The following is a 26,862-nucleotide window of genomic DNA, read 5'->3' as shown; positions in this document are numbered from 1 at the left end:
GTATAATTTTAATTGTGGTTATTATTTAACAAGGTAAAGGTATCAGAGAGATATTGAATCCAGTTTGTGGTTCATATTTAGGCCAATTTTTGGTGTTATATGAATTAATTTATATTATTAGCTGTTCAAAGTATTCTTTTCATCCTCAGTAGCAGGTTGTCCTATTGTCATATGAGGGTGGACATGTGGGAGTGTGGGGCACAGATGTAACACCCTGAAAGTGTTTTTCTTAAGGCCTGTTGGTTTAAAAGGTTGACTACTTACACTATAGGTACAATTCAACTATCTGCTTTAATTTTCATATTAAACACTGCATGTGTGTCCCTTGCCGGTGCTGTCATTCCTGTTTGGAAGGGGCCCGAAATTCCCTGCAGGAGCACTGACACTCACTGACAGAGGGGAAACAGGCAGATGTACAGAGGAGCCGTGCACATGTAACAGCTCGAGCATCATGAGGTGAATCTCAGATCACGTTGTGCAGAGAGAACACAGGGTGATTTTATGCTGCACTACGTCCACAGACGACTGGTTTCTCTTGACGTCAGGAGAAAGTCTGAGCGCTGCGCACAAGCTCAGCATCCACATCGCTCCCACAGGGAAGGAGACGCGCATCGCAGCTGCAGATCGCCATTTAGGTAGGTGGATATTTTCCCCCCCCAATTACATCTCCGTTTACTTGCAAGTATTGTTTTCCTTTAAGCAATCAAACTTGGTGCGCGCCCGTGTCGCATGTGTGCAGCCATCCGGATCCAAACCTAAAGGATGCTGCCTTCATTTCATCCGACTGCCATATACCCTTGAGCTGAGCGCCGCAGCGCAGGATCCGGCTCGCACACCCACAACGCCTTCTTCTTTCTCCCGCAGCTTTTACATGCACCATCACCACTACGATGAAAAACAAACAGATTTCAGTATTGCAGACATATTGCACCAGCAAAACCGTTTTTTTTCAAATTCCCATTCATCCTCCAGATTTGTCATTCACGCCCTGCAGCCTTTACGCAGAGCAGGTCATCAGATGAGGAATACGGTTTGCGCCAGTGTTGTATGTGCAGATTATTTGTCTTTCTTCGGAGAAGCCATGAATCTGTAGAGCTTCAGATGTTAAATATAGCACGAGTCCCCCCCCCCCACCCCCAGCTGGTATCTGCCTCCACTGACCATGCGTTTGTTTTTGCGACGGTAGGCATGGTCCCTCTTCTTGTCTCTGCTGCACTGTTTGTCCTACTTTCAAGCTGCTATTCGTTGATACTCATTGTGCAAGACAATGTCAGCAAAGAAGCGAGTAGTCCCCCTTGCACTGTAGTTTAATATCCTAATATCAGGGTGCAAGCATATATTTTTTTGGCTTATTCAATGTTTCCGCTCTGCCTTTTTTAAAAGTTATCCTTCTAATTTACCCTTCATGTCTCTCAGGAGCAACCACCTAATATGAACCCGCAGCTCGAGGCCCCTCCACTGCTTCAGGTTTTTTACTTTGGTGGTTTTGAACCACGCGAGCACGAGATGCTGCAACACACACAGCACTTGATCAGAAAAATCATTGGTTTATTTAATGACTGAAGGCAACAGTCACATCGGCCTGCCAAACTGTACCGGATCGATTGAACTGTTGCAGAGGCGCTCGCAGCCCGAATACCCTCAATGAAATACACTAAACAGTGCTGGAGCCATTGTGTGCTAGTATTTCAACTGAGGTTGTGTGTCTGTTATTTCTCCATCGTGTTGCTACAGTGATGTTTGTCAGAATGTGCTTAAAAAACTCACTATGACCAGACGCTGTGTTGTCCTGAGGGGAATTTTGTCTTTAAATGGTGAATGTATTGTATTCATATACTGCTTCTCTACATTTAAAGGGCTTCAAGCCAAATTCACCCATTCCCACACACATTTTATACAGAGCTACTATATGCTGCACTTTTACGCAATTTTCGGGTTCAGTATCTTGCCCATGGACGTCATCATGTGTCATATTGCATAAGCCTGGTATCAAACCACCAATCTTCCGGTTAGTGGACAACCCACCTCCTGAGCCAATGTTTCTTTCAATAAAAAAAATGCTCCGTTCAGTTCATCCAGCCATTGTCCAGATCAAAATATATTTATTTGAGTGGTGCTTTAAGCTTAATTGTGCAAACTGTGGGTCAATAAAATGTATTTTTTCTTCTCTTCTTTTCTCCCTGTAGCTGTAGTGTGGCGAATCCGATCAGCGTTGTAGGATGCCTCTTGGAGAGGATGGAAATGGATGGAAGAAGAAGACATCAGACATCAAAGAACACTATGACTTCAAAGAAGTACTGGGAACGTAAGTTCATACTGTACGTGTGGCACCAGGATGAGGCCGGATTACCAAGTAGGCAATGGTACCGTTCGCCCCCAGACCAGTTTAACTGTGTGTCAGCTGGTACACTGAATAGTGGGACAATATTTCAGCAAAGGTGTTTTGGACTGAGGTCTGTGTGGTTTGAACTGAACCTTAAACGTGGGTTTGTCTGTTGGCCCTATTTTAGAAGAGGACTGTTTTTTATCAATCCTATATTTTCTTATACTCATAATTTACATGATGTATAAATTACATTACCACAGAACCAAACCAACTGGGAGCTGGTTGGTTTCTGAATTTTTGAGGCCAAAAAGTGAAGCTGCCATGTGTCGTCTTGCCAGCAGTACATCATTTACATAGCGCTGATAAAAACCAAGGGGTCAAAATGGGCCCATCACTCATCGCCACATGCTGCCAGGCTGCAGAACTTCAGTCTGGACACTGTTCTCTGTCGGATGCTGCCCCCACACTCCCCAATCTTCCCAGCTCGAGTTTCCTCTAAGAAATACAAAACAATTTTAAAGGGATTGCAGTTAAGTGTTATGGATTGTCTGGTCAAAGTCAATGCAAAGTAAATGGCAGCATCATAACATTATCTGCTGATTGGCTTTTACCCTGATTGCCATTGACCGAGAGTTTAAGAAGACATCGTAGCAGGGAGATGAAGAAAGTGTTTGCGAATGTGTGTGTGGTCACTTGCACTATAGATTTTCTTTCTTCTTTGGACATTACATTAGTATTTGTGAAGATTTTATAAACTAAAATGAACTGATCTGAATAGACTTGATCAACTGAAGGCAGATCCTTTTAGCCAATTTTCTTGTGAGTGACTAAATATAATTATTTTCTTAGCACTATAGTGTTGAGCATCTCTTTCTCTCTCTATCCCCTCTCACTGAATCTGGAAATCACCTTTATTTGATTATTTGATGATGGACTAGTGACATGGAGGTCACAGATAATCAAGAGAAAACTTTTGACTTATGATGATAGAAAACGTGCAACTGCTGGTTTCAGTGTCGCTGAAGCTCAAGTTCAATCCGCCCATGGGGAATCTGGTGGCAGCTTATATTTCCTGTGGCCCTTACTGTTAATCCTGATTACATTTTATTAAAGACTAGACTTTAGTCTGGAATCCAATAGATCATATTTACATTCACATTATTTAGATTCACTGCGTCCTTCAAAGGATGAGCTGTATAGATAATGGGTGGATGGATTCTTTTGATTTAATATGCCACAATTTTGTAATAAACTGCTAAATGAATCTTCAAGCAGCTGATGGCGACGGCTGGACGCACACAGACCTATGACTGCGAACTCCAGGGAAGAGGACTGAGTGCAGATGGTCAGGGGCCAACTCTCCACCACCCCCAAACTGAGTACAAGTGACCTAGCACATGTTCACCTGTGATGCCACCAGTGTGCCATATGGAGTGTGGTTGTTTTCCTCATTCTTGGAATGACACCTGCTACCCCAGAGAGGCTGCACACGATCAGATATTAATGGCAGCAGAACTCTGGGCCACATCCAAGACAGCGAGCGAACAGTGGGTAGATGATGAGGCTGTGTATGTTCGGTGCTGTGTGAGGACGTCTCAGATTGTGTCTCAGAGCTGAACATGCTGCGTTCCGTGCACTCTGACTCGCAGACTGCATATTGGAGGACTCACGACTGCTGCCGAGCGCTGATAACTTCTGTCGAGATTCCACCGAGACTTCACAGGAACTTAAAAACAGTGATTGTAATTTTTAGGGATGATACTAAGGATTATATAACAAAGGATTGAAGGAGAGAATTGCCAGGATAGTATGTTCTCATTTCAGGAAGAAAAAAAAAGAAAATAGAGAGAAAAAGCTGTTGTAATAGTTTTCCACCCCCCTCTATCAGTATAGCTGGACCTGACTGAGGGCAGAATTAATGTGTTGACGGAAAGCTCCTCATGCTCGGAGAGAAGATTACAGAGGAGCTTTATCTAGGAACTCAGAGTGTGAAGTTAATTGATTTGTGTTGAAATATTGTATTCAGATCTGCCTCAATCTCACTGTGTTCACTGTTTGGGCCATGGAGTTAGCTGAGGGTAAAGAAAGAAACATTTGTACAATTTAGATGAAACACACAAGGGAAAAAAATCACAAAGATTATTTTATATTCAATTTCTGCCAATAGATCCATTTCACCTAAAACGTACACACTGAACCTTTAATTGTCACTTTGGAGTCATGGAAACATTTTGGTTAATGACCATGAGGAGATTCTGGGTAACTCATGTTTTTCTAAACGTGACCTGAAGAGTTTTTGATGACGAAACCCAGAAGTAAGAAACAGTGGAGCAGCAGCTGCTCTGTGTTATTGGTGAAAGCAGTCAAAGTGTTAGCTTCTGTAACAAGTCGACATGACGTATTCACAGTGCAGTTTCATTAAATGTACATTGAAATGACTTTGAGAGAATACTCCTTTGTCCAGGGTTGGTTGTTTCCATGTTCTTTAAGGGTTTGTTCAGAGTCGTTATATTGATGAATATAGACATTAGTTCAGTTTACGAGTTCTGTGGATGGACATATCTGAGTGAGTCTCACAGAGATGAAGAGCATTGGGCCAGTTAACAAACCATTTCAGATCACGACTCAGCAGTAAAAGAACTTCTTTTGCGTGTTGCTGAAGAAGCAGCGGTATATTAGCAGCTCTTGAATGTGGCCCCAGTGCTATTGGATTCAATATTAAACTGCTTATGGTTGAACGGATGGTTTTAAAACATACAGTAGATCTTTGGTGCAAGAATTGAAGTTGAAAAAGATCTAAGATGTCAAATATGGAGCGGGCCTGTTTTAACATCTACTTGGGTCCAGGTGGGTGGAATAAACATTGTGACCGTGCAGAACCAAACACAGATGGAAAGCACTTGCGCAGGTTGGTTTATTGTTTATAGAGAAAAGTCAAGAAGTTAAGAGGATTGACCTGCACATGACTTCAGCGGAGTGCATGGACAACATACAGTTTGTACAATTACGGTCCAGTCTCAAGCTTTTTTATATGTTAATTCTCCTATAGTGAGAGGTGGAGATGGGTTGGAATGGGATTATACAGTATCCACTCTTCCCGTTCTCTCTCTGTCTCCCTGTCAAACACACAGATACAGAACAAGCACACACACAAAATGGATTAGGCTAAAACGAGAGAGCTTTTTTTGGACTTGGAGGCACGTTGGGGTTGAAGTGAGCACTTCCATCAGGTGAGATCGATCGACTGATGGATGGGCCGAGCTGTTCACAACAGGTCCAATGGGGCCGACTCGGCTTGATTGATAGCGCATCTCGCTAAAAATAAAATCAAAACCTGAATACTATGAATAATATTTTCCATTGCAGCAAAAACATCCATCACTGTGAGCGGTCATCACACTCTTGATCGTGTTGTACAACTGGTGTACGAGCTGCACCGTCACACCAGCTGTTCGTAAGATTAACCTTAGCCTAGTTTCAATGTCAGATTGGGAAGATTTAAAATTACATTTCAAAGAAAAAAAGATAACATCGTTCACATTTAAAAGCATTAAGCTAATAACCTTCTGCTAAATGACAATAACATCAGCTAGCTTAGCACGATTGCTCTAAATTGCACGGATAGGCTGAAAAATACACACTGTACATAAATAACAGGGAGTCATACCTACATTTACACATGATTGGCAATTGCAGTGAATTTGTTTGTATAGTCGATTGCTGTTGCAGTGCTAGCAACCGTCCATTGTCTATACCGCTTCTTCTTTTAGGGTCATGTAGGGAGCTGGAGCCAATCCCACCTGACAGTGGGCCCCTGAGAGGCAGGGTCCACCCTGGACAGGTCGCATACAGAGACAAACAACTATTAACACTCACATTCACATCCACACACAATCTACAGTCTCCACTTAACCTAACCCCAATCTGCATGTCAAGTCCTCCCATCCATGGTCACAGGGAAGAGGCTCCACACAGAAAGGCCCGAGCCACGCAGGGATTCAAATTAGATCAGACATTTGTTTAATGGTGCAACTTTAACTGAATCAATAGATTTACAAAAAGCAGCCCTAGTAGTTTACGTGTGGCCCATCATGTATTTATTCATCATCAAATGTCTTCATTCATAAAGATAGATTCAGAGTTCCTGAAAACACAGAATACTCAAATAAGAGCACAACGATCATAGTGTATCATAGTAGTGAGAGATGATGGCGACATGAGAATGTGTGAATAAATATTTGCTCATATGGACAGATGGGATTTCAGTGATTTCAACAACTCTCTCCCTCTGTGAGTGTGTGTGTGTGTGATATCCATCCATCAACCCAGCCATCCATCCATTTATCTATCTATCTATCTATCTATCTATCTATCTATCTATCTATCTATCTATCTATCTATCTATCTATCTATCTATCTATGAGAATATGTCAGCTGTTCTGTGACAGTCTCGATCATATAAAAACAGCCGAGCTGACAGATGCGTCAGCTATGAGTCTTGAGACCAGTGACTCACATGAAACTTATTCATTTTAATTCGATAGCAGCAAGTTAATGTGTGTTTGCCAGAATTATGTCCTGGAATAAAATAGATCTAATCATGTGTCAAGATGTCAGTGGTCTAAATAAGGGAATAAAAGAAATGGTGTGTTTGAATCTTAGACTGAAGAAACTGAGGTCTGCAAAATTGGACAGAAGCAAATAACCACGTCAGAGTTTTCCACATTAGCGCTTCAGAAAACCAAACAGCTACACTAGCTTCCTCTCGTTCTCCTTCCTCTGCTCCCAAACCCTGAGAGTCCTCCCCTGCCAAGTCTCCAAGGAGAAATGAGCAACTGGATGGTTAATTACAATGTGTCTCACGGCAACAGTACAAAAGCGTGTGTGCATGAGTGTGTGTGTGTGCATGTGTGTGCATCTGTGTGCATCTGCCGGCTCTTTCATTTGCTCTAAGTCATTCTGTGAGTCAAAAATATCAGGTGAAATGATGCAGGCATATTTACACCTGTCATTCTAGCTCATGCGTACAGTCATTACAAAATTAATTTCTTCTGATGTGTTATTTTTCCGTTTAGAAGTAGCCTAGTATTAGAATTGTACTCAGGAGAGTACGTAACTCCAACAAGGACCAACAGTCCCCTTATGGAACCACAAATGAAAAACCTAAATTCACTTCTAAATATCAGTCCTCTAACATGCCTGGTGTTTTCATCAAGATCCATGAATTATTATTCTGAGAAATCAATGAAATTTTAAAGAAAGGCACCACCAAAATTCTATGGGTTCTTCCTTGATCCATACTTCTTCCATCAAGTTTTGTTATAATCATTGTGTAGTTTTTGCATATTCTTGCAGACAAACAAAGATGAAAACATAACTTCTTTGGCCGAGGTAATAAAAGTGTTGTAGTATCAATCCGTCTAATACATATCTTTATTTCTAGAGCCATTTCGCCACCACAGTTTGAAAGCAACACAGAATCTATAGCCCTCATTACAACATATCTCAGAGGCAGTGTCAGATCGAGTGAACCTGACACAATTCTTCTTGTCCTATAATTTGGTTTGTTTCAACGGACAACAGATAGATCTCAGTCCTGGTCTCAGCTTCTGATTTTAAACAGCCAATAAGACAAAAACTGATTTTTGCGCTGAGACCCTGGCTGCAGAGGCTGTGGACCTAAACATATTAAAATGCTTTTATGGGTCGAAGGGAACTGGAGCTTTATGTGATGTTGCTTTGAGATTATTATTATCGTAGGAAACCAGAGATGTGTAAGAGAATCCGCACTCCTCCTCTTGTGCATCTGCTTCGCTAGCATTCAAATGTCTCTGGTTCGTTGAGCACAACATGGCCGTGGTACAACGCCGTCTCAAGGATTGACACAGGGCATTAAATGTGACATAATAACGGGGAAAAAAGGTTCACAAAGCTGAGACAGTCAGGTTTTCACTAACCACGAGAAGCAGAGTAAACAGGGAGAAGTGAGAGATGTTTGCCTTCTTATCGCATGGTTGCTACTGGTAACAGCACAGTTAAGTCTGCATGCTTTTATTTGGGCTGCAGACTTCAGTGACTTTTGCTCACACGGTCATGAGGGAGACAAATGAAAAAGAGGACATCCGTCGTGTGACAGCGCTGCTTCCCATACATGTAAAGGATCCCTGCGGTTGCTGACAATGTTTGTGCGTTCAGGCCTCCTCCTGCGCCCCCTCCCACGCCCCTGTGGGGAGACTGTGTAAATACACACTTTTTTCGCTGTCATCGCCACCAGACCATAATCCATAATGCAGTCTAGTCTCCAGAAAAAGCCACACTACATTTTACTGCATCTATTATTGAATGGATTAAAAATAGTTTGGGGTTTTTCTTTTTTTATAAAGCAAATGCTCTTCCTCTAAATGTCTCACTGTGACTGTGGCTTCACCTCCTGAGCCTTATCTCAGTTCCCAAAACCTCTCCGTTATGTCACCATATTCAATTATTCATCTACACACACACACACACACACACACACACACACACACACACACACACACACACACACACACACACACACACACACACACACACACACACACACACACACACACACGCACAGACACGCAGAAAGGTGGTTGCGTGTAGTGTACTAGGAGATTTTTAAGACATTGTTGCAATCAACCAAAGGTGACATTGCACTGACAACCTGTCACTGGGGATTTCTCATTATTTCTTGCTTTTGTCTGACACTATTTTGTCCTGCAGTCTCTTCTCTCTCCCCATCCTTTCTTATGCGTTTCACCTCACACTCCCACACATTTCACATTCCTTCTCTAATGTACCTTTGTGTGTGTGTGTGTGTGTGTGTTTCCTCTGCCTGTGTTCTAGCGGAGCTTTCTCCGAGGTGGTTCTAGCAGAGGAGAAGAGGACCCAGCGGCTGGTGGCCATCAAGTGCATCCCCAAGAAAGCACTGGAGGGCAAAGAGAACAACATCGAGAATGAGATCGCAGTACTACACAGGTGAAGCCTCTCGCAACGCCTCAGCTGTCGCCTCATGTCCAGCAGGAGGATCAGCGCGGCCTCTTGCAAACAATGCCTGTGCAGATGCAGAAGATATATATGCAAGGGGTCAATTGAATGGGTGACTAAATGCATGGTGTCAGTAGAAACAGTAGGATTGTGCACCGGAAATGTCAGGAGTAAAGAAGATAGACCTATTTTTAGTGTCCCTGTTGCCAGGGCAACAGCACACAGAGGCGGAGATGGTGTGGAATTCCCCGCAGCAGTGTATTGAAGAAAGAGAAAGAGACATAGAGGGTGGAGAAGTGGAGAGAGAGAGAGAGAGCAAGAGGAGGAGGAGGAGGGGGGTTGGGTATGATGGACGGTTAAAGATATGGAAGGACGGTAGAAATGGAGTTTGGCCAAACGCTTAAAGTCTCCTGGAAATAGATGAGACGGTCCTGAGAACAAGAGACGTCAAGGAAGTTGAAAAATAGTTTGAGGAAAAAAGCAGGAGAGAAGCGTTTCTGGCTCATTCTCATGAAAGTCACATTAGCCTCTCTCAGCTGCTGCCGTGCTGAAGTGATGGCGAGTTCATATGCTCTCAGCTCAACTCGAGAGCCAAGAGAGAGACGCTTGACTGCCCATTAAAAAGAAATCATCCAGATCTGGTCTTTGAATGACAATTTTCACAGCCCTCCTTTCAGGCCCCAGCTATAATATCCAAAGCCGGTCTTTGTTAGCAGTTCTAGCTGCCGACAACAATCACTGTTGTTCTTAACAAATCATCCATCTGCTTTGTCGTTTTGTATTTTCAGGGAACAGGGTAGATGCATAGGGTTGATCCCAATTTACAGAATTAAAAAAGAAAGACAGAACAGACCCTGTAAATCTGGATTATGCAACAAGAAGGCCATCTGGTGACCGTTTGACAGTGAGCGTTAGAGAAATATGATACATAAAAAAATGAAATGCACTGCAGATTTCTGTCCACTCATCTTCCCCAGAATCAAGCACCCCAACATCGTGACGCTGGAGGACATCTTTGAAAGTACATCTCACCTATATCTTGTCATGCAGCTGTGAGTTCTCCTCGCTCTTTCTCTCACACAAAGTCAAGGCCTGAATTTAATGCATTTTATATATTTTTACTGTATATTACAATTGATTTCATTAATGAATTATTTAAATGACAGAAAATTGATTTGCATCAATATATCAAGCACATTTCTTTCCACAGAGAGCGTTACACTTAATTTAATTTACCTTAAAATTCAAAAATTGGTAACTTAAGTCTCTACAGTAAAAACAAAAATCATTTGGATCTGCACCAAATTGCACACACTCATAAACACTTTTTTTTATCAAGATCAAAATGTGGAAAAACACTCTATTTCACAATGTTAAAGAAATCCTGGATCTGCACCAACATGTTATACCTCCTTCCGTGGGTCATATCGCTCCCATCCACAAATTCTAATGGGAATTGGTTGGGTAGTTTTTGTGCAATCCCACTAACACACAAATAAACACACAGACTAAACCATAACCTCCTTGGTGGAAGTAAACTATTAATACAAAATCAAAGCTAGAGAAAACCTTTAAAGGTGCAGAACTCTTAACCTCTTTTGTCCCCCACGATTTTTTCCCCTGCCAGGGTCTCCGGAGGCGAGCTGTTCGACAGGATCGTGGAGAAAGGGTTCTACACTGAGAGAGATGCCAGCCAGCTCATCCACCAGATCTTAGATGCCGTCAAATATCTCCATGATATGGGAATCGTCCACAGAGACTTGAAGGTACCATCGTTCAGGAAAGACAGAAAATGTTTTGTTTTCCAGTTTTCAAACCCTCCCTTCTTGTGTTTGCAGCCAGAGAACCTGCTCTATTACAGCATGGACGAGGACTCCAAGATTATGATCAGCGACTTCGGCCTGTCAAAGATCGAGGGAGCGGGCAGCGTCATGTCCACAGCCTGCGGCACTCCTGGATATGTGGGTAGGTGCATTTGTTTGCCTGGGCCCCCCCCCCCTCTTTCATGTGAGAAGCAGCCCCTGTAGTTTCAGCTGATATCCTCTCTTTATTCACCGCCTTGTGTGAGAGGCTCTCTCATCCGTGACTGAGTCAATTGCAAGTGTTTCAGAAGTGCTCTCCATACCTGTTTAACATGACCCGGCAGATCTCACGGTATTACTGAAAGGTCAAGATAACTTGAATTCACTCTGGCTGCTGCTCATATGTTTTCCGCTCTGTGAATGTGCTGGATGCGTGTTTCGCAGCTCCAGAGGTGCTCGCTCAGAAGCCGTACAGCAAAGCAGTGGATTGCTGGTCCATAGGAGTTATTTCTTACATCCTGTAAGTCCGAACTCAATCATTCCTCAGAAGTAAAACAGAAAAGTCATATTCTTTAAAAAGTTTGAAAATGTCCTCGTACTCTTCCATGCAGATTATGTGGATATCCTCCGTTTTACGATGAAAATGACGCAAAGCTATTTGAGCAGATTCTGAAAGCAGAGTATGAGTTTGATTCTCCGTACTGGGACGACATCTCAGATTCAGGTACTGTGGCTTACTACAAATATCTTCAAGAGATCCAGCTTTAAAATCAAACACGTCAGAGCGGGTCAGGTATTTATAACGTGACATTTTTTTTTGTTGGCAGCCAAAGACTTCATCTGTCACTTGATGGAGAAGGACTCTTTGAAGAGATATACATGCGACCAGGCGCTCCAACATCCATGGTAAGAAAGTCAGGAGATGTGTAGCGCTGAAACTGTTTGTCAATATTTTTTGATCAAAAGAAAAACAATTTCAAATGAACTGAAATTAACCACCAGTAAAAAAAAAAAGCTTAATCAACATTTATCAAGAAACAATACCAAACATTCTCATTTTTTTTAATATCATTGTTAATTGTTCATCTTTGCGTCATCTTTGGGTGCTTGATATTACAAATTTTCAAATTAAAAAAGTTAAAACATGAATTGATTAATTGCAGAAAAAATGAGCAGTCGTCCTGCAGCTAATGATTATTTACAATATCAAATATCTGTTTATTATTCTCTCATGGATCTTTTTATCTATAAAATAAAAAAAGGACATTATAATTTCTCAGAGCCAAAGGTGACACACACGCCCATCTTCCATTTTGCGTCCAACAGTGCAAAACTGGAAAAAAAGGAAAGTGTGAACTAGATTTAAGAAGCTGGAACTAATGTTTGGTGTATTTGCTCGAAAAATGATTGGGACAGATATTAAAAATAGTTGAGGATTAATGAATAATATGTACAACGATGCTGTAACTCCTCTCATGTTTGCTGTCTTTGCAGGATCTGTGGAGACACAGCTCTGGACAAGAATATCCACGAATCTGTCAGCGCTCAGATCAAGAAGAACTTTGCTAAGAGCAAATGGAAGGTCAGTGTCACAGCACAACCTGCTGAATGAGCAGTTTGAAGATTGGCAGCACATTCTGTACACCCATGCTGTTTTCCTTGTGGCTGTCACACACTCTCTGTGTCCATGTAGCAAGCGTTCAATGCCACAGCGGTGGTGCGCCACATGCGGAAGTTGCAGCTGGGCACAAGTCTTGAGGGGCCCAGTCAGATTACTCCCACCAGTCCCTGCCATGGACATCTGCTCCCAGAGGAAGAGGAGGAGGAGGAGGAGGAGGATTTGGGGAATGGAGAAGAGGAGAGCTGTGAGTTATCAGTTCACAGTGAATAAACAGACACTCGCTTTGAATCAGATACAGTATGGTCAAGTAACTAACAGGGAACATGGATGGATGAATGGATGGATGGGTGGGTCGATGGATAGATGGATAAGATGGATGGATGGGTGGGTGGGTGGGTCGATGGATAGATTGATGGGTGGATGGATGGATAAGATGGATAGATGGGTGGGTGGGTTGTTTAATGGGTGGATGGATGGACCAGGTTCACCTTTTTGTCGAAAAGGTCTAATAATGGCTAAATACCATTTCACCCTGGTTATTTTTAATTTTGGGCGCCACTAGGCAGCTGACCAGTTTGACACATCAAACATTTCAAAAATAAAGTCACGGCCCAGTACAGGAATAAGACCCTAGCTGGGAAATATGACACTAAAGCTTTAAATTCACATGTTCTATGTTTTTCTCTGACATCCAGTGTCCCACTACGAGGACGGCCGTCGTGGAAGCAACGAGGGCAGCACAGATCGGGACAGCCTGAGGAGCTGCACCTACTGCTGCAGGCCAGCCAGTCGCGTTTGAGCACAACCTCATCGTCGCGCTGACATCGTAATCCCCGGAGCGCCCAGAGCCCGCCCGCCCAGTCTGGCCAGGAATGCAGAGTAGTTATCAGGCTGTGTCCGAACCCGAGTACGGCCACAGCGAGCAGGTCTCTGTTATGATGAGAAGAAACGCACTGTAAGTCTTTGTCCAAAAAACAAACACGTCCTGACTCAAGATACACCCATGTTAAAATACTGATGTTGAAAAGTTCGCAAGGCTTCTGCAAATGGACAGAGTTAGATTTAAAAAAAAAAAGGGCCTGTCTGCATGATCCTAAAATAACCCCCCCCCTTCCATAGCAACCTAACATGTAGTTGTCCTTTGTGCAGCCAGAGCAGACAGTGGTCACTCGGGCAACGTGCACATCACAACAAGTCGCTCTGGATGTTACCTTCAGGAAGCATCAAAACCTCTGGAGTCTTAATCAAAGATGAGGCAGTGGCCCAAAGGCAGTCATCTCCATTATTTCTGTCCTGGCATTATCTGTCACATCTACCTCCGATCACAATTACTGCACATCTGCATCCATCCGGCCCACACCCACCCACCCACCCACCCACCCACACACACACACACACACACACACACACACACACACACACACACACACACACACCATGTCACACTACTGTCAGCTCTCCAAATATCTGGCCAGACAGGGCTCAAAGAAGAGGGGAACACTTTAAAAAAGGGAAAGAGTGCTGAAAGCTACTCCTGCATGTCTTTATTCACTTTACCCGTCAATGTGACTCAGTCCAGCCACTCACCCAGTCCAGCTGTTCAGTAAAATAGGTCTCACGGCATGTCGTCACTGCCACTTCTACCTGCCCATTACTTCTTTTTGATCGCTTTTCTTTTTCTCATATCGTCATGATTAAGTGTTTCAGTATTTGCTCCCTTTGTTTTAAACCCGTTTTGGAAAAGGAGATACTGGAAGGTTGGGGAGGTAAACGTGCGTCTCAGTGGTGTGGACTCTATATTCTGGCTCAGACTGGGTTTGTGAAGACTGACCTGGAGTGTGTGCATGCTTCTGTCGGGGTGGGGGGGGAACTTCCAAAAGGAGACTTTTTTTTGTTTTGTTTTATGGCTGTTTCGTTACCAGAGGCTCAAACTGAGATCCCTGTTGGTTGGTGAAAAGACGAGAATCTAACCTTCCTCTCCGGACAAAGGAGAGTAACTGTGAAGACGCAGAGAATCCACCGTGCGTGGGGAAGAACACAGATCATGTTCACGTCTCGCTCATCCTCCCTGTTCTGACACTGACGAGTGGGGAACTATCCAGCCGGCCGTCGGTCTGTGGTTCTGGCTGGGGCCCGTCTCGCGCTGAGTCAGAGGGATCTCAGTCTGGGAGCTCCGCCTGCTCTGTGCTGTGCACCTCTAGTGGAAGAAGTTTTGGTCTAATGTTTGCATGACCTGGTTTAATATGTTTACATGAATGATGATCAATAAGTATAAACACACATGATTATTATTATTGTTGTATTGAGAAAAAAAAAAGATGTAATACTGTAATATTGAGCTATATAATGTGAAGTGAGTAACACCAGAAGTAACGTTGTTGACTAAGTACAACACAGCACAGTGGACTTATCATTTGCATTGACTGTGACGGTCAAGCCTCTACCTGAGTGACATGTCTCCTGTACTATGTTCATTTTTAACTCAGATATTTCTTTCTACCTTTTGCCATTTGCTTTTGTAGTATCTCTCAAATCACACATATCCTGATTTAAAACATGTGCCAGCCACAGTACAAAACATGAAAAATACTAATAATTATAATGATGGTGCTGGAAACGTCACCTGTCCATCTGAGTAAAAGGACGACAGTACTAAAGCCATACAGGGAAGTGGGAATGTTTTACTGTAGACTCCTCTTCTAAATAAATCAGATGGAGAAATCTGAAAGAGATAAAACATAAAAAAAAGGACGAGACAACAAACTCAAATTAGTTCAATCCTTATATCAATCACATCGTACCATTATTGATTTTACGGTATGCCATGACATAATACTGTATTATTAGAGAACCAGTCCATGACGTTTTGTTGACGACATTAAAACCAATTCCCCCAAATCGGTCATTGACACGTGTAGGTCCATAGTAGAGTAAAAGAGGGAAATCACGACTGTAATTGTGGAAAATATGCAAACTGTGTGTGAAGGGCTTCATGTTAACTGTTAGCTAGCCAATATTGACGACTTTGATAACTTGGCTATGGTTCATTTGTTTGGTAACGACCTTGTGTTGAATCTTAGATGGGATTTGTTTCCACCTGGCTGTTTTTTTAATGCTTATTTTACCCATAAAAAACACATCTAAATGCATAAAGAAACACATGTATATTATATATATAAATATAAGTATATATTGTATATCCTTTTTTGTAAAAGCTGTTTTGAGCTACAAATGTATGGATGCAATGCATCATGGGTTATTGAACAAGATGTACGAAAATACAATGATTTGTACCCACGGAGATATGATTGCAGGAAATGAAATAAAACTTCCTTGTCTATGCATTGTGTGTTCTGTCGTTATGCAAAAGCTGTATTTTAGATGTAAATGACACAGAAAACACACAGTGGTTTGTAAAGTATCAAACATGGAAATGTGCAGGTTACAGTTTACCTCCAAAATGACATCATATAATAAATAAATATATTAAATCCCAAAATTCAAAGTACCTGTAAATTAATTAGATATTTCCTTTCTTGTCATGCCAAATGAGCAATACGCAAAAATCAATGATTGTAACTATGTAATAGACACAATCAACACATGTAAATAATAATAATATCCATTCAATTTCATGGTGCCATTCTGACGACAATACATCATATATAAACATACAAATACAAATAAAACCAAATATTAAAATCAGATTAAGAGGCGGAGGCACTGAGTTAAACACGCCAAATGTAAACAGGAATAATTAAAGCAATGGAGCCCAAACTGCACTAATGTAAAGTAAAAAGTAAAAAATGATCACAATCATTGATTGTATTAAAACACAAAGGTGTTCCTGTTATTCATGTTTCATATGACACTTGCTGCATGTTTTCAGGTGAAATCATTAATGAATTTTCCATTCACGCACACTTCACTATCTGACATACAACAGATTTTTTTGTATTACTTGCATCTTTGGTCAGATCATCACTGGGGGGTCTTTTCTCCACTTGACCCGACTGGATCTGTTTTCTATTTATTGACCAGGTTTTTAAACAAAGGCAACTGAAGCTCTGACAGTGAAGATAATTCCTGTCTCTCTCCACCTCGTCACTTACTGCCACTGGTCCACGGCGCCGACAGTCAACAGAAAACATGAAGTCATGAATAATGGCCGTCACTCTTGCATCATGCTGCTGTCCTCCTCGGTCTCTCTCCTCTCTCTCTCTCTCTCCAGCTGTGGAGAAATGAAAGATTATTGAGACTCGGACACAATCAACAAGCCCCATGTTTCACACAGACGACTTCAGAGTCAATACAAACAGTCGTGAAACGTCACCAAATGCATGTTTTACATTCCACTGTAATTTTCAGACACCCATTCTTCACTTGAGTATTTCTGTGCCACTTTCTGCCTCTGATCCACTACAGTTCAAAACAGGAATGGCATGGGGAGGCAGTGGTTTGCGGTGTTACCTCACAGCAAGAAGGTTATTGGTTCAAATCTCGGTTCAGTGTGGAGTTTGCATGCACTCTCCAGGTTCTCTGGCTTCTTCCCACGGGTTCATTTGACTGTGCAAATTGACTGTGGGTGTGAGTATAAATGGTTGTTTGTCTCTGTATGTTGGCCCTGTAGCCCCGCCTCTCTCCCAATGTTAGCTGGGATAAATAATGTATGCATTTTTTTGGACTGCTTTGGTTACAGGATCCTTGACAAATTGATATTTTAAGTGCAAAACATATGATGAGAGTATATATGTGTGACTGACATGTTCTCCTCCTGCAGATAAAAAGCATCAGAGACAATCCATTGGTAAAAAACTGCCGATGGTCCAACCCAAAACTTTGATGTTATCTCTGTGATGACTTTAAGTTGTATAAATGCTGATGGAACTCCACCATGTTTAAATGAATTTGGTGCAGGAGGTGAAACTTGAATTTCAGTGTCAGAAACAATGTCTACACTGCCCTCTGCTGACTGACTGACTGCAGGACAACCTGAGAGACACCTATATTTTGATTTATTATATTTATTATATATCAGTCTCAATATTCAATTTTGAATTTTTTAAATAAAACAGTAATTGATTTACTAATTCTCATAAAGTTGACCACTATAACATTTTGTCTGACTGACGTTATGATGTCTTTTCAACAACTCTTGATGAAGGCAACATGATTCTTGTTGTTCTGGGTTTGTACCCTCATGGTTGAATGCACTTATTGTAGTTCGCTTTGGATAAAAGAAAAAGGCGTGGTCTGTTGTCCTTTACCTCCTCCTGCTCCCTGTTCACCTTCCTCTTTTGGTCCCATTCCCTCTTTTTAAGAACTCGCTGGAGTTCCAGCTTTTCTTTTCTAGAAACTCTGAATGGCTGAAAACCCCAAATGTATAAAAACCATTTCTACCAAAAGCATTTTATGAGCAATTACTTTATTCATACCTAAAAACAATAAACTGATAGCAAAACACTGAAAATAATAATAATAATAATAATAATAATATATATTTTGCACATAAAAGTTTTAGGTGGATGTCAGCAGCAGCACTGACAAACCCACACACACACACACACACACACACACACACACACACACACACACACACACACACACACACACACACACACACACCTTGAAAGTAAGAACCAGGATCCTGGCAGTTAGCAGGGAGTGGGAGCAGGACACCTGTTCACAGCTGGAGCCAATCCCACATCCTGTTTAACATGTTCAACAGTTTAGTGCAGAGGGGGAGGGGGGGGCTGCTTTGAGCTACATGTATGGATGCAGTGGTGATTGACAAGATCACACAATAACTTTATTTTTGGATCTAAACTTCTAAACACAGAGAACACATTCATTTGCTAAATATGAACATGAACTCAAATACAATGCGTATACAATGTTAATTTGTGACCTTTTTACATCTTTACCACTTATCTTATTTTTCCTATTGTCATGCTGAGCAAGCAATTCATTCAAAATCAGTGATTTTAACACTAATGTGAACTAATGACCACAATTAATCACCAAATAGGATTGTATAAAAATACACACTCGTTTTTCATATGCTGCTTTCAGGTGGAATATTTTATTTGAAATTCACCAGTGCACACTGTATCTCTGACTAATTAAAGTATCGCAGAACATTAGAACTTCTGATGACCCTTTTCTAATTCTTGCACCTTTTGCTCACCATATCAATATTTGACTGATGTTTGTACTGACACAGAAATCAACTTGCCACGTTGAATATTTTAAGGTTTCTTACCAGTGCTGGTCAGGCATGTCTCACTAACCAGAGATAACACATTGTGCTTTGTGTGATGTAGTCTGATGCAGGGCACACAATTCATTTTCAGGCAAACACAAAGCTGACAAATAACAAATCTCATTAATCACAGCGTAATTTCTACTCCCACTGAGTGACGCATTTGCTGAAGCATTAACAGTTGTCAAACAGGAATTATTCCCCCGCTGAATAAAAACGGGTTCAGTCGGTTTGTTCTATTTTTACCTGTATGATTATGTCGTGTTAAACTACAATCTGTGCTCTCAGCATGATCGCAGGATGATAACGTTTCGATGTTTGCATTTGCATTAGTTGCAAAAAATGCTGCGAAAAAGTGATAATTGTCTAAAAGTTTCATCTCTATTCATCCGAGCTCGAAACAGCAAACGGCTGTTAAAATGCAAACGACATGAGGCATTTGAGACGACAAGTCTAAGTCTGCTGCTGTTTGGTTGATGAGCTGAGCGTCCTGCTGTTTGGCTAAATCTCACACTTTGGAGACTGTGCGGAGAAGAATTAATAGGACGTGATGGGATAAACAGTCTCAGAGGCACAAGACTCTCCACAGTGTTGCCAAGGCCTGTTTTTTTTTTTTTTTACAAGACTTTGTTTGCATTTGGTTCAAGAATTGTCTGCCTTTAAGAGGAAAGAGAAAACAGTGGCAGGATTAAAAAGAGTGCACAGAGTTGGTGGGGAAAAAAAACAAAACACTTTTTGCTGATGATACCTCAGTACTTTTACTTTTTAAATAAATAAGTAAATCAATAAAAAGATTCAGGGTTCTCCAGAATCTTCAGGGTGAAATGGAAAAGAGCACAACAACAAAATAAGAGACATGTCAGATAAAGTGGAGCAGAGATCAAAGAAAACTTTCATTGAATCAAATACTGTTTATCCATTACATTACATTACACGTCATTTGGATAAAAGAGAGTTACAACTAGTGAATTTAACATCTGAGGACATTTAGGGGTTCAGTATCTTGCCCAAAGACACTTCGGCATGCAGATCGGAAAGACTGGGGATTGAACTGCCGACCTTCTGGTTGGAGGACGACCGCTCAACCCCACAGCCGCCCTAAGTTTATAATTTAAAGTTTGAGACAGAGTATAAAACATTTGAGTGGCAACACAATGGTCTTAAAAGTCCAATAAAAAGTATTTTCCTGCCGTTCGTCCAATCAGACGTCTGACAAGTTTGCTTGTCCGACGATACTTGAGAAGCAGCCTTCCACCTCCGCCATTTCTGGCCATCCCTCATAAAGGTTGTTTTTTTCATCATTCACATTTATCTGACAGGTGAACAGAGGAGAAGACATTTTCCTTTTTTTACATCGTGTGTCTTTTTCTTCCGGATTTTGTATATTTTAAAAAACGCAAACAGAACAAATCAAACTGCGGGGAACAGGATCACTTACCTTCTCAAAATGCAGTGTGTTTTCCAGCCCCGTTCTCACTGCAAACACCCAGTTGTCCCGAAATTTTAGAGACTTGGCCTTAGAGCTCCCCATTCCAGAGAATAAGTTCCTGATCTCATCCGTCATTCTGCAACAGAAGAAGAGAACTGGTCAAATTGTGTCACATGACATTAACAGATTTAACAGTTTGAATCACTGAGTTTCTGACTCACCCGTTTGCATTATCATAAGAGGCCACCAAAACAATCATCCCAGGTTTAATGTCTTTCAGGAATGAAAGGGTTTCTTGTGGGCCTTTCGATAGAGTAATTCACAATAATATTAATAAAGATCATGACTGTGAAAATCAGCAATAAACGTTGGAATGGAAAACAGAAGTGAGAATGAATGAAATACAAACACTTACTTCCATTAAGAATGCGAGCGTTCTCCACAACTCCAGTTTTACCTGAGGTGGAAAAGCCATGTTAAAAAAATCTCAAGAAACTTTTGCTCACATCCCCTTCAGGAGAAGATGGAGTTTGACCAACTCTTTTGAATGTTACATTTCTATTTTGTTATTTTGTGCACATTCACCATCGAATAAACACTTTTAACTAGAAGGACACTTAGCATAACTCCGCCGAGGCCCAATGGTCCAAGATCTTACGTTTTAAGAAAGTGGATCCGCACTGAAATCTAAAGAGGATCTTTCTCGGGTAATATCCCAACCAACAAACACTGGGGTGAAAACATTACCTCCAGTTCTGTATAGGATCTGTTCTTCAGTGTATTGATGAGGTATCAGAGAGAATTGTACTCACCATTTACCACCACGATGTCCAGTCCTCCTCCCACGTTATTGCGCGCCTCGCTCATGATACTGTGGAGATACTGATTAGGTTTAGTTTCCCTTCCAGAGCTGATAATCTCCATCTTTGGTTCATTCAGGCACATAATACAGAAACACGTACGTTTTACCATCAAAACAGATCTTTGGCCCGACTGTGTTAGCTGCTCCACTCCGGATACGAAAGGCAAAGTGACCTGGCTGACAGCGTTCGGAGACGCTGCACTTTACCTTCGAGGAATCAAACCCTAAAAATGCAGATGAGAGAGGAAGAAAGATATTTCTCTTCTTGTAGGATGATGGTAGGATTGTGTGTGTTTGGCCTTTTTTCTGGTCCACATCATGGCATCAGGGAGGTTGGTGTGGGCCTCGCCTGTTAGTGTGTGTTGCTGGCTGCTGCCGGCTGTGACTCCTGGTCCCTCCTCCTCCTCCACGCACTTGAGCCTCATCCTGAACTCATTCATATGTTGAGACCAGTCTGATTACAATACTCTGTAAGAGCTACACCTCACCTCATGGTATTGTGCTCCAGACAAACCTTACAGGTCTTGTAGTTGTTTGTTTTTTATCTGCCTGCCTTCATTCTGCTCTTTTTGGTCATCTACTCACCTGTTCAGTCCATCAAGTTCAGCCAGTTTTCACACACACACACACACACACACACACACACACACACACACACACACACACACACACACACACACACACACACACACACACACACACACACACACACACACACACACACACACACACACACACACACACACACACAATTCAACCCAGTAGTTTTGGGCTATTTAATCACATGATTTCACAGGGGTTATTTCCCTGTGTTGTGGTTTTGACTTTTGCCCATTGAGTCTCTGCCCTAGTGGAATTCAACTTCCAGAAGAAAAGTAACCTTCTCATGAAAAAATTTAAAAATGGACTTACCTTCATCCACGTTTAGTTTCTTTTGATAATCGTCATCATATACTGAAAGAACGGAGACTGTGTTATTGCATTGGGACATGCAACAGAGAACATATATATATATTAAAAAAAAAAGAGCTCACCAAAAACCTCTGCTGATCTATCACCAGCATTAAATGAAGCGATTCCCCATATTATTAGGAGGACAACCATTCCAGCCACAATGTTCAAAACACCTGTCGACCACAAAGAGTAGAGAGACAATGATTATTGATAAAGGAATGAGAATGTACCTCCACCAAGGCCAAGCAGTCACCTTGAATTCAATCAAGCTGCACCACATTTCACCTGTTCTTCCCTGACCCACAACACGTTCTCCCACATAGTTTCGTGACCATCTGTCCAGCAGTGGAACACAACTTCCACGGTGGAAATGACCTGTTTGTAAATACAGTAAAACTCTCACCTTTGAATTTCATATCTGCAACAAATCAGACGCCTTCTATCCGTACGTGAGAGGAAAAGGTAGGAAATGCAGCTGACGTGTGGCAGAGCCTGACAGACATCTCATCTGTTTGGACACTCCCTGCTAAAAACCTGTGCCAAGTGTTTGGATATGCAAAAAATGTTGCAGCCCTCTTTCCCTTGCTGGGTGTAGCCTTCTGCATACAAACGCACACGGTGAAAAAGATGATCCGGCTTCTCTCTCTCTCTTAAGATGCTGGAAAAAGCGACGGTTCCCAGCAACGGAAAATGAGATTCAGAAACACCATTGTTTCTTAAGGGCAAATGCAAATGAAACCTGGGGGAGAAGGGTCACAAGGAGAAAACAATGTGAGTAAATGAAGTTAAAAGCTTTAAAGAATCTGTGTCATTTTTCAGTTTTCCATGGGTGTATGTTTCTTTTGTAAATCCAATGTCATAGGTGAAGTTGCAACAGACTATAGATGATAAAAATAAAATTAAAACCTCAGTAAAAGCAAAATAATATTCATGAAAAAGACACAATCTGAGAAGAAACAACAAATACAATAGAATTAGAGGAGGCATCAAATTATAGAGTTACTACAAGAAAGATGTAAACAAACCTGATTGTGTTTTTGTTTGCAGGAATTACTGTTGTTAGATGGTGGGAGTCCTGGTAATCACATAAAACAACATTAACTCTGGTGTCAGCAAGCGTCCCCCCCCCGCTGATCCTTGAACAGCAGCTGAAGTCTCCACGTGCCTGCAGAGCTACAGCCACACACAGCATTTACAGCAGCAGATCAGTTGTACTCAACTCAGTCATTTGTATGGGACCAAATCACAACAGAAGAAAAACAGAGAGAGGACAGGGTGCGATGTTATTTTTAAAGCTGGTCCGACTTGTTGTTACATGACCCAAACAATAGAGACGCAACAAGTGCAACGTGTAGTTGAGTAGTATGGTGGCCCTGTGAGTTCAAAACCCTGCAGCTAAGATGTGATCTCTATCCAAAGAAAACATATGGAAAAACTAGCTAGATAACAACATAACCAAATAGCATGGACGACAGGAAGTGTTTCCAGAGGACACACAAAAGTGAGGATCCCAGGCTACGAGGCAGCTTATATCATATAGCGATATTTAAACTGTTGTTTTACATGTAGATTTTATACCTATAATTAGTCTATAATTATTACTATCTTATTTATTAATTTCTTTCCCCTTGATCTAACTATTACTATTTTACTTTTTCTCTTTTCTCATCTTTAACATTTTAATTCTTATATTCTAATGTGTGATCTTCAAACTGTTTTTAATCGTTTGGTTTGTTTCTCTTTAATCCTTCATTTTGAATATTCATTGTTTTGAGAAGGTGTTTCTCAAAAGCAGTGTGTTGTTAATCTTATCTAATTACCACAAACTAATAATACATGAATTAAATCAAAGTTTCTGGTGCTTCAACTGCTGAAAACCCAGCTTTGACTTTGATAAAGTTAAGACATTTTAAACACAAGCTTGAGCATATTTAACGTTTACAGGAATTGTGTGTACTGACAGCTGATGTTGCTTATGGATACGATAAATACCAAATAAAGATGATATGCATTAAGACAGTAAAGATGAACAGTGGTGAAGAAACTTTAGATTTTTTTGTTTTATCACTGGTTTTAGTCTCTTTAGTTATTGACATTATTATCATTATGGTCATTTCGAAGACTTCTGCTTCTGGAGCTGTATTACACTCAGGTTGTTTTGTTCAACTGTGAGCTACATAACAACAATACTTGTGGAGTTATATGGGGAACATGCACTGCGTTTACCTAAAAAACTGGCAAGAGTAACATTAGTGCACATAATGATCGAGTTTTAGATGTCAGGGGCTTTTCCTCTTGACAGTAGATGTTTGCAGCTTTCAATTCCTTACATGGTGTAATACTACATACAACCAGCAGAGAGTGTCCATGTACCATAAACTGATCATATAAAAAATACAACCGGTGAAACTTAAGGACGAGGTAACACTGTAGTTATATAGTCACCATTTTTTTGTTAAGTGATGTCTAACCCAAATTACCTTTAAGATGAAAAACAACTTAAACCTTGTTTTAAATGGTCAATATCCGTCGACAGCATTATTATATCAATTACAGATTTACTCCCTGAAGTTGTATTTTGGTGAGAAAAAGAGAAAATAAATCATCGAGGTCACGAGGTGAACGGAACAAGGACAATCCGCCAGTTCACAGTTTAAACACATTTAATAACATCACACATTTAGTCTCCACGGAGACGTACAGTGGGAGGATGCACAGCTCACGTCAGGATCGTTCACACCATCAATCAGTAACTCTGGAGCAGACACTCATCCGATACATTTCCAAGATGTACAGTAACACTCAAACTTCACAGTGACAACAAGAGAAGACTGATGACTTCTGAGGGGTTTGAATACTTAGTTTGTTAATCATATCAAATATCGAGAGAAACTGGAGTGAAATGATTTTTTGACGATGAATGATTAATCACCGGCTTCCTGCGACACATTATGACGACTCCCGAGCTGCTGATTTCTTTCTTTTTGGAGTCTTTGTGGTAAATGTTGCTGTCAAAAAACTATCATGCGACATCAGTCAGTGTAGGAGTCCATTTAATAGGCGGTGGACTCTGAACTCTAAAGCAAATGTATTTGAAGTGGGTTAATGTGAGCATGAAAAATGGAATTAGATTTCAAAGGGAACGGGGCCGACCAGTAGATCGCTGCGTCTTAGTGCGAGTGCAAGTTTGCTCGCTTTATCAGAAATGTCAACTCTGCACTGCTCATTTCAGAACTGTGGGATGGCGTTAGACAGTCAAGTGTTCTGAGACTGGATGCAAAAACTAACAATTAATGACATTATAACACAGACGGTGAAAGAACGGTAAAATAAAACACTTTACTTCATTAATTTCAGGTATATTTCAGCCAATTTGTGTCTTGCCGCTGCTTTGTTTGCTTTAATCTCTTCACTCTTTGACTTCACGAGTTCCATGAGCATTATTTACATTTTCAAAGTAGATTCTTCATGACGGAGAATTGTCTGTGACAAGTGAAAACGTCGAAACAGAATCGGAACAGCAGCTGTTGATTCTCGGTGGGATCAGCAGCCTCCTTTTCACATAACCACAAGTCATCGGAGGAGGTGTTAATAATAAATATGTTGCTTGATGCAGCTTTCGAAGCCTTGTACGCCATATGCTGAGCACATTTAAATAAAGATAAATATATATAATAAAATGCACTCTTTGTTAAGTGGTTCTCTGGTGATTTAGTATTGCATTTAAAATAAAGTTGTGGGGGGGGCTTTTAAATTGATGCAGCAGAGGCAGAAACATCCTGGCTTTTCTTTTCTTCCTGATTATTGGTTTATGGCTTCGAGAAAATGAAAGATCCCACATTTCCCAGAATGCCACTCTCTCACAGGGCTACATCAGGGCTAACTCATTAAACCACTCTTTTCAGGGGCTGTGTCTGACCTTGATGTGTAACTGGTGAGTGTTACTTTTAAAAGGTGTCAGTGATGAAACAGATTGAGCTTGTTATTTCTTCCCAGGCATAACGGGAAAAAAAACACTGGCAAGGTGAAGGAAAATCCAGAAACATAAACCACTCTCAGGCTGCAAGTAGCTAATTGATCGATTAGTTGATTGATTCGTTTGATATTTGATTTTTGTTCAAGCGGAAATCCAAACATTTTCTGATTGCACCTTCTCAAATGTGAGATTTCTGTTGCTTTTCTTCGCCCAAATCCAAATGAATCCAAACTAATTGGGTGATGTTGAAGGGACCAAGTGATTGATCCAAAAATTAAGTATTTCTCGCAGCCCTGAACCAAACATTTCGTCCACAGATAAATTCTTCTTCCTGTCGATTTGAGGATTATTCCAGAAGATCCTGTCACAAGGAAAGAGTAAGTTAACAAATGACACGTGACGTGACGAGGAAGGTTACAGCTGCGGCGCGGCAGATGACAGCGAGAGCTACAAACAGAAGAGCTGAGACGCACTGACCTCGTCTGACTCCTCTCCCGCTGTGCGAGGCCCCCTGTCGCCGTCTGTCACGGATGAACCCTGATCCTCCATCCCCCTCAGCACTGAGTATCTGTACGTCGCCTGGCTGAAATGAACGTGACAACACCGAGGTGAAGCGAGG

At 41.3% G+C, this 26,862-nt stretch overlaps 2 protein-coding genes across 2 annotated transcripts; one reads left to right on the top strand and one right to left on the bottom strand.

Annotated features, from left to right (window-relative positions):
• Positions 1–386: 386 nt before the first annotated feature.
• camk1a (calcium/calmodulin-dependent protein kinase Ia) lies at positions 387–16,102 on the top strand. Its single transcript, XM_035148165.2, has 12 exons — positions 387–635; positions 2,187–2,305; positions 9,197–9,328; positions 10,315–10,389; positions 10,965–11,103; positions 11,176–11,302; positions 11,584–11,659; positions 11,751–11,863; positions 11,967–12,045; positions 12,634–12,721; positions 12,833–13,004; positions 13,456–16,102. Exons 2-12 carry the CDS (start codon positions 2,220–2,222, stop codon positions 13,557–13,559), a joined length of 1,191 nt encoding a protein of 396 aa, XP_035004056.1. The 5' UTR covers positions 387–635; positions 2,187–2,219; the 3' UTR covers positions 13,560–16,102.
• A 2,709-nt stretch (positions 16,103–18,811) lies between these two features.
• si:dkeyp-67f1.2 (uncharacterized protein LOC556106 homolog) lies at positions 18,812–23,431 on the bottom strand. Its single transcript, XM_035153377.2, has 10 exons — positions 23,293–23,431; positions 22,671–23,006; positions 22,348–22,440; positions 22,226–22,267; positions 21,414–21,537; positions 21,264–21,322; positions 20,867–20,908; positions 20,673–20,754; positions 20,461–20,587; positions 18,812–20,334 (listed from the first exon to the last, which is right to left on the bottom strand). The coding sequence occupies exons 2-10, from the start codon at positions 22,681–22,683 to the stop codon at positions 20,224–20,226; spliced, it is 693 nt and encodes a 230-aa protein (XP_035009268.2). The 5' UTR covers positions 22,684–23,006; positions 23,293–23,431; the 3' UTR covers positions 18,812–20,223.
• Between the last annotated feature and the right edge of the window lie 3,431 nt (positions 23,432–26,862).

The sequence above is a fragment of the Hippoglossus stenolepis genome, chromosome 3, assembly GCF_022539355.2.
Source record: "Hippoglossus stenolepis isolate QCI-W04-F060 chromosome 3, HSTE1.2, whole genome shotgun sequence".
Lineage (NCBI taxonomy): Eukaryota > Metazoa > Chordata > Actinopteri > Pleuronectiformes > Pleuronectidae > Hippoglossus > Hippoglossus stenolepis.
This window is presented reverse-complemented; position numbering and strand designations above follow the sequence as displayed.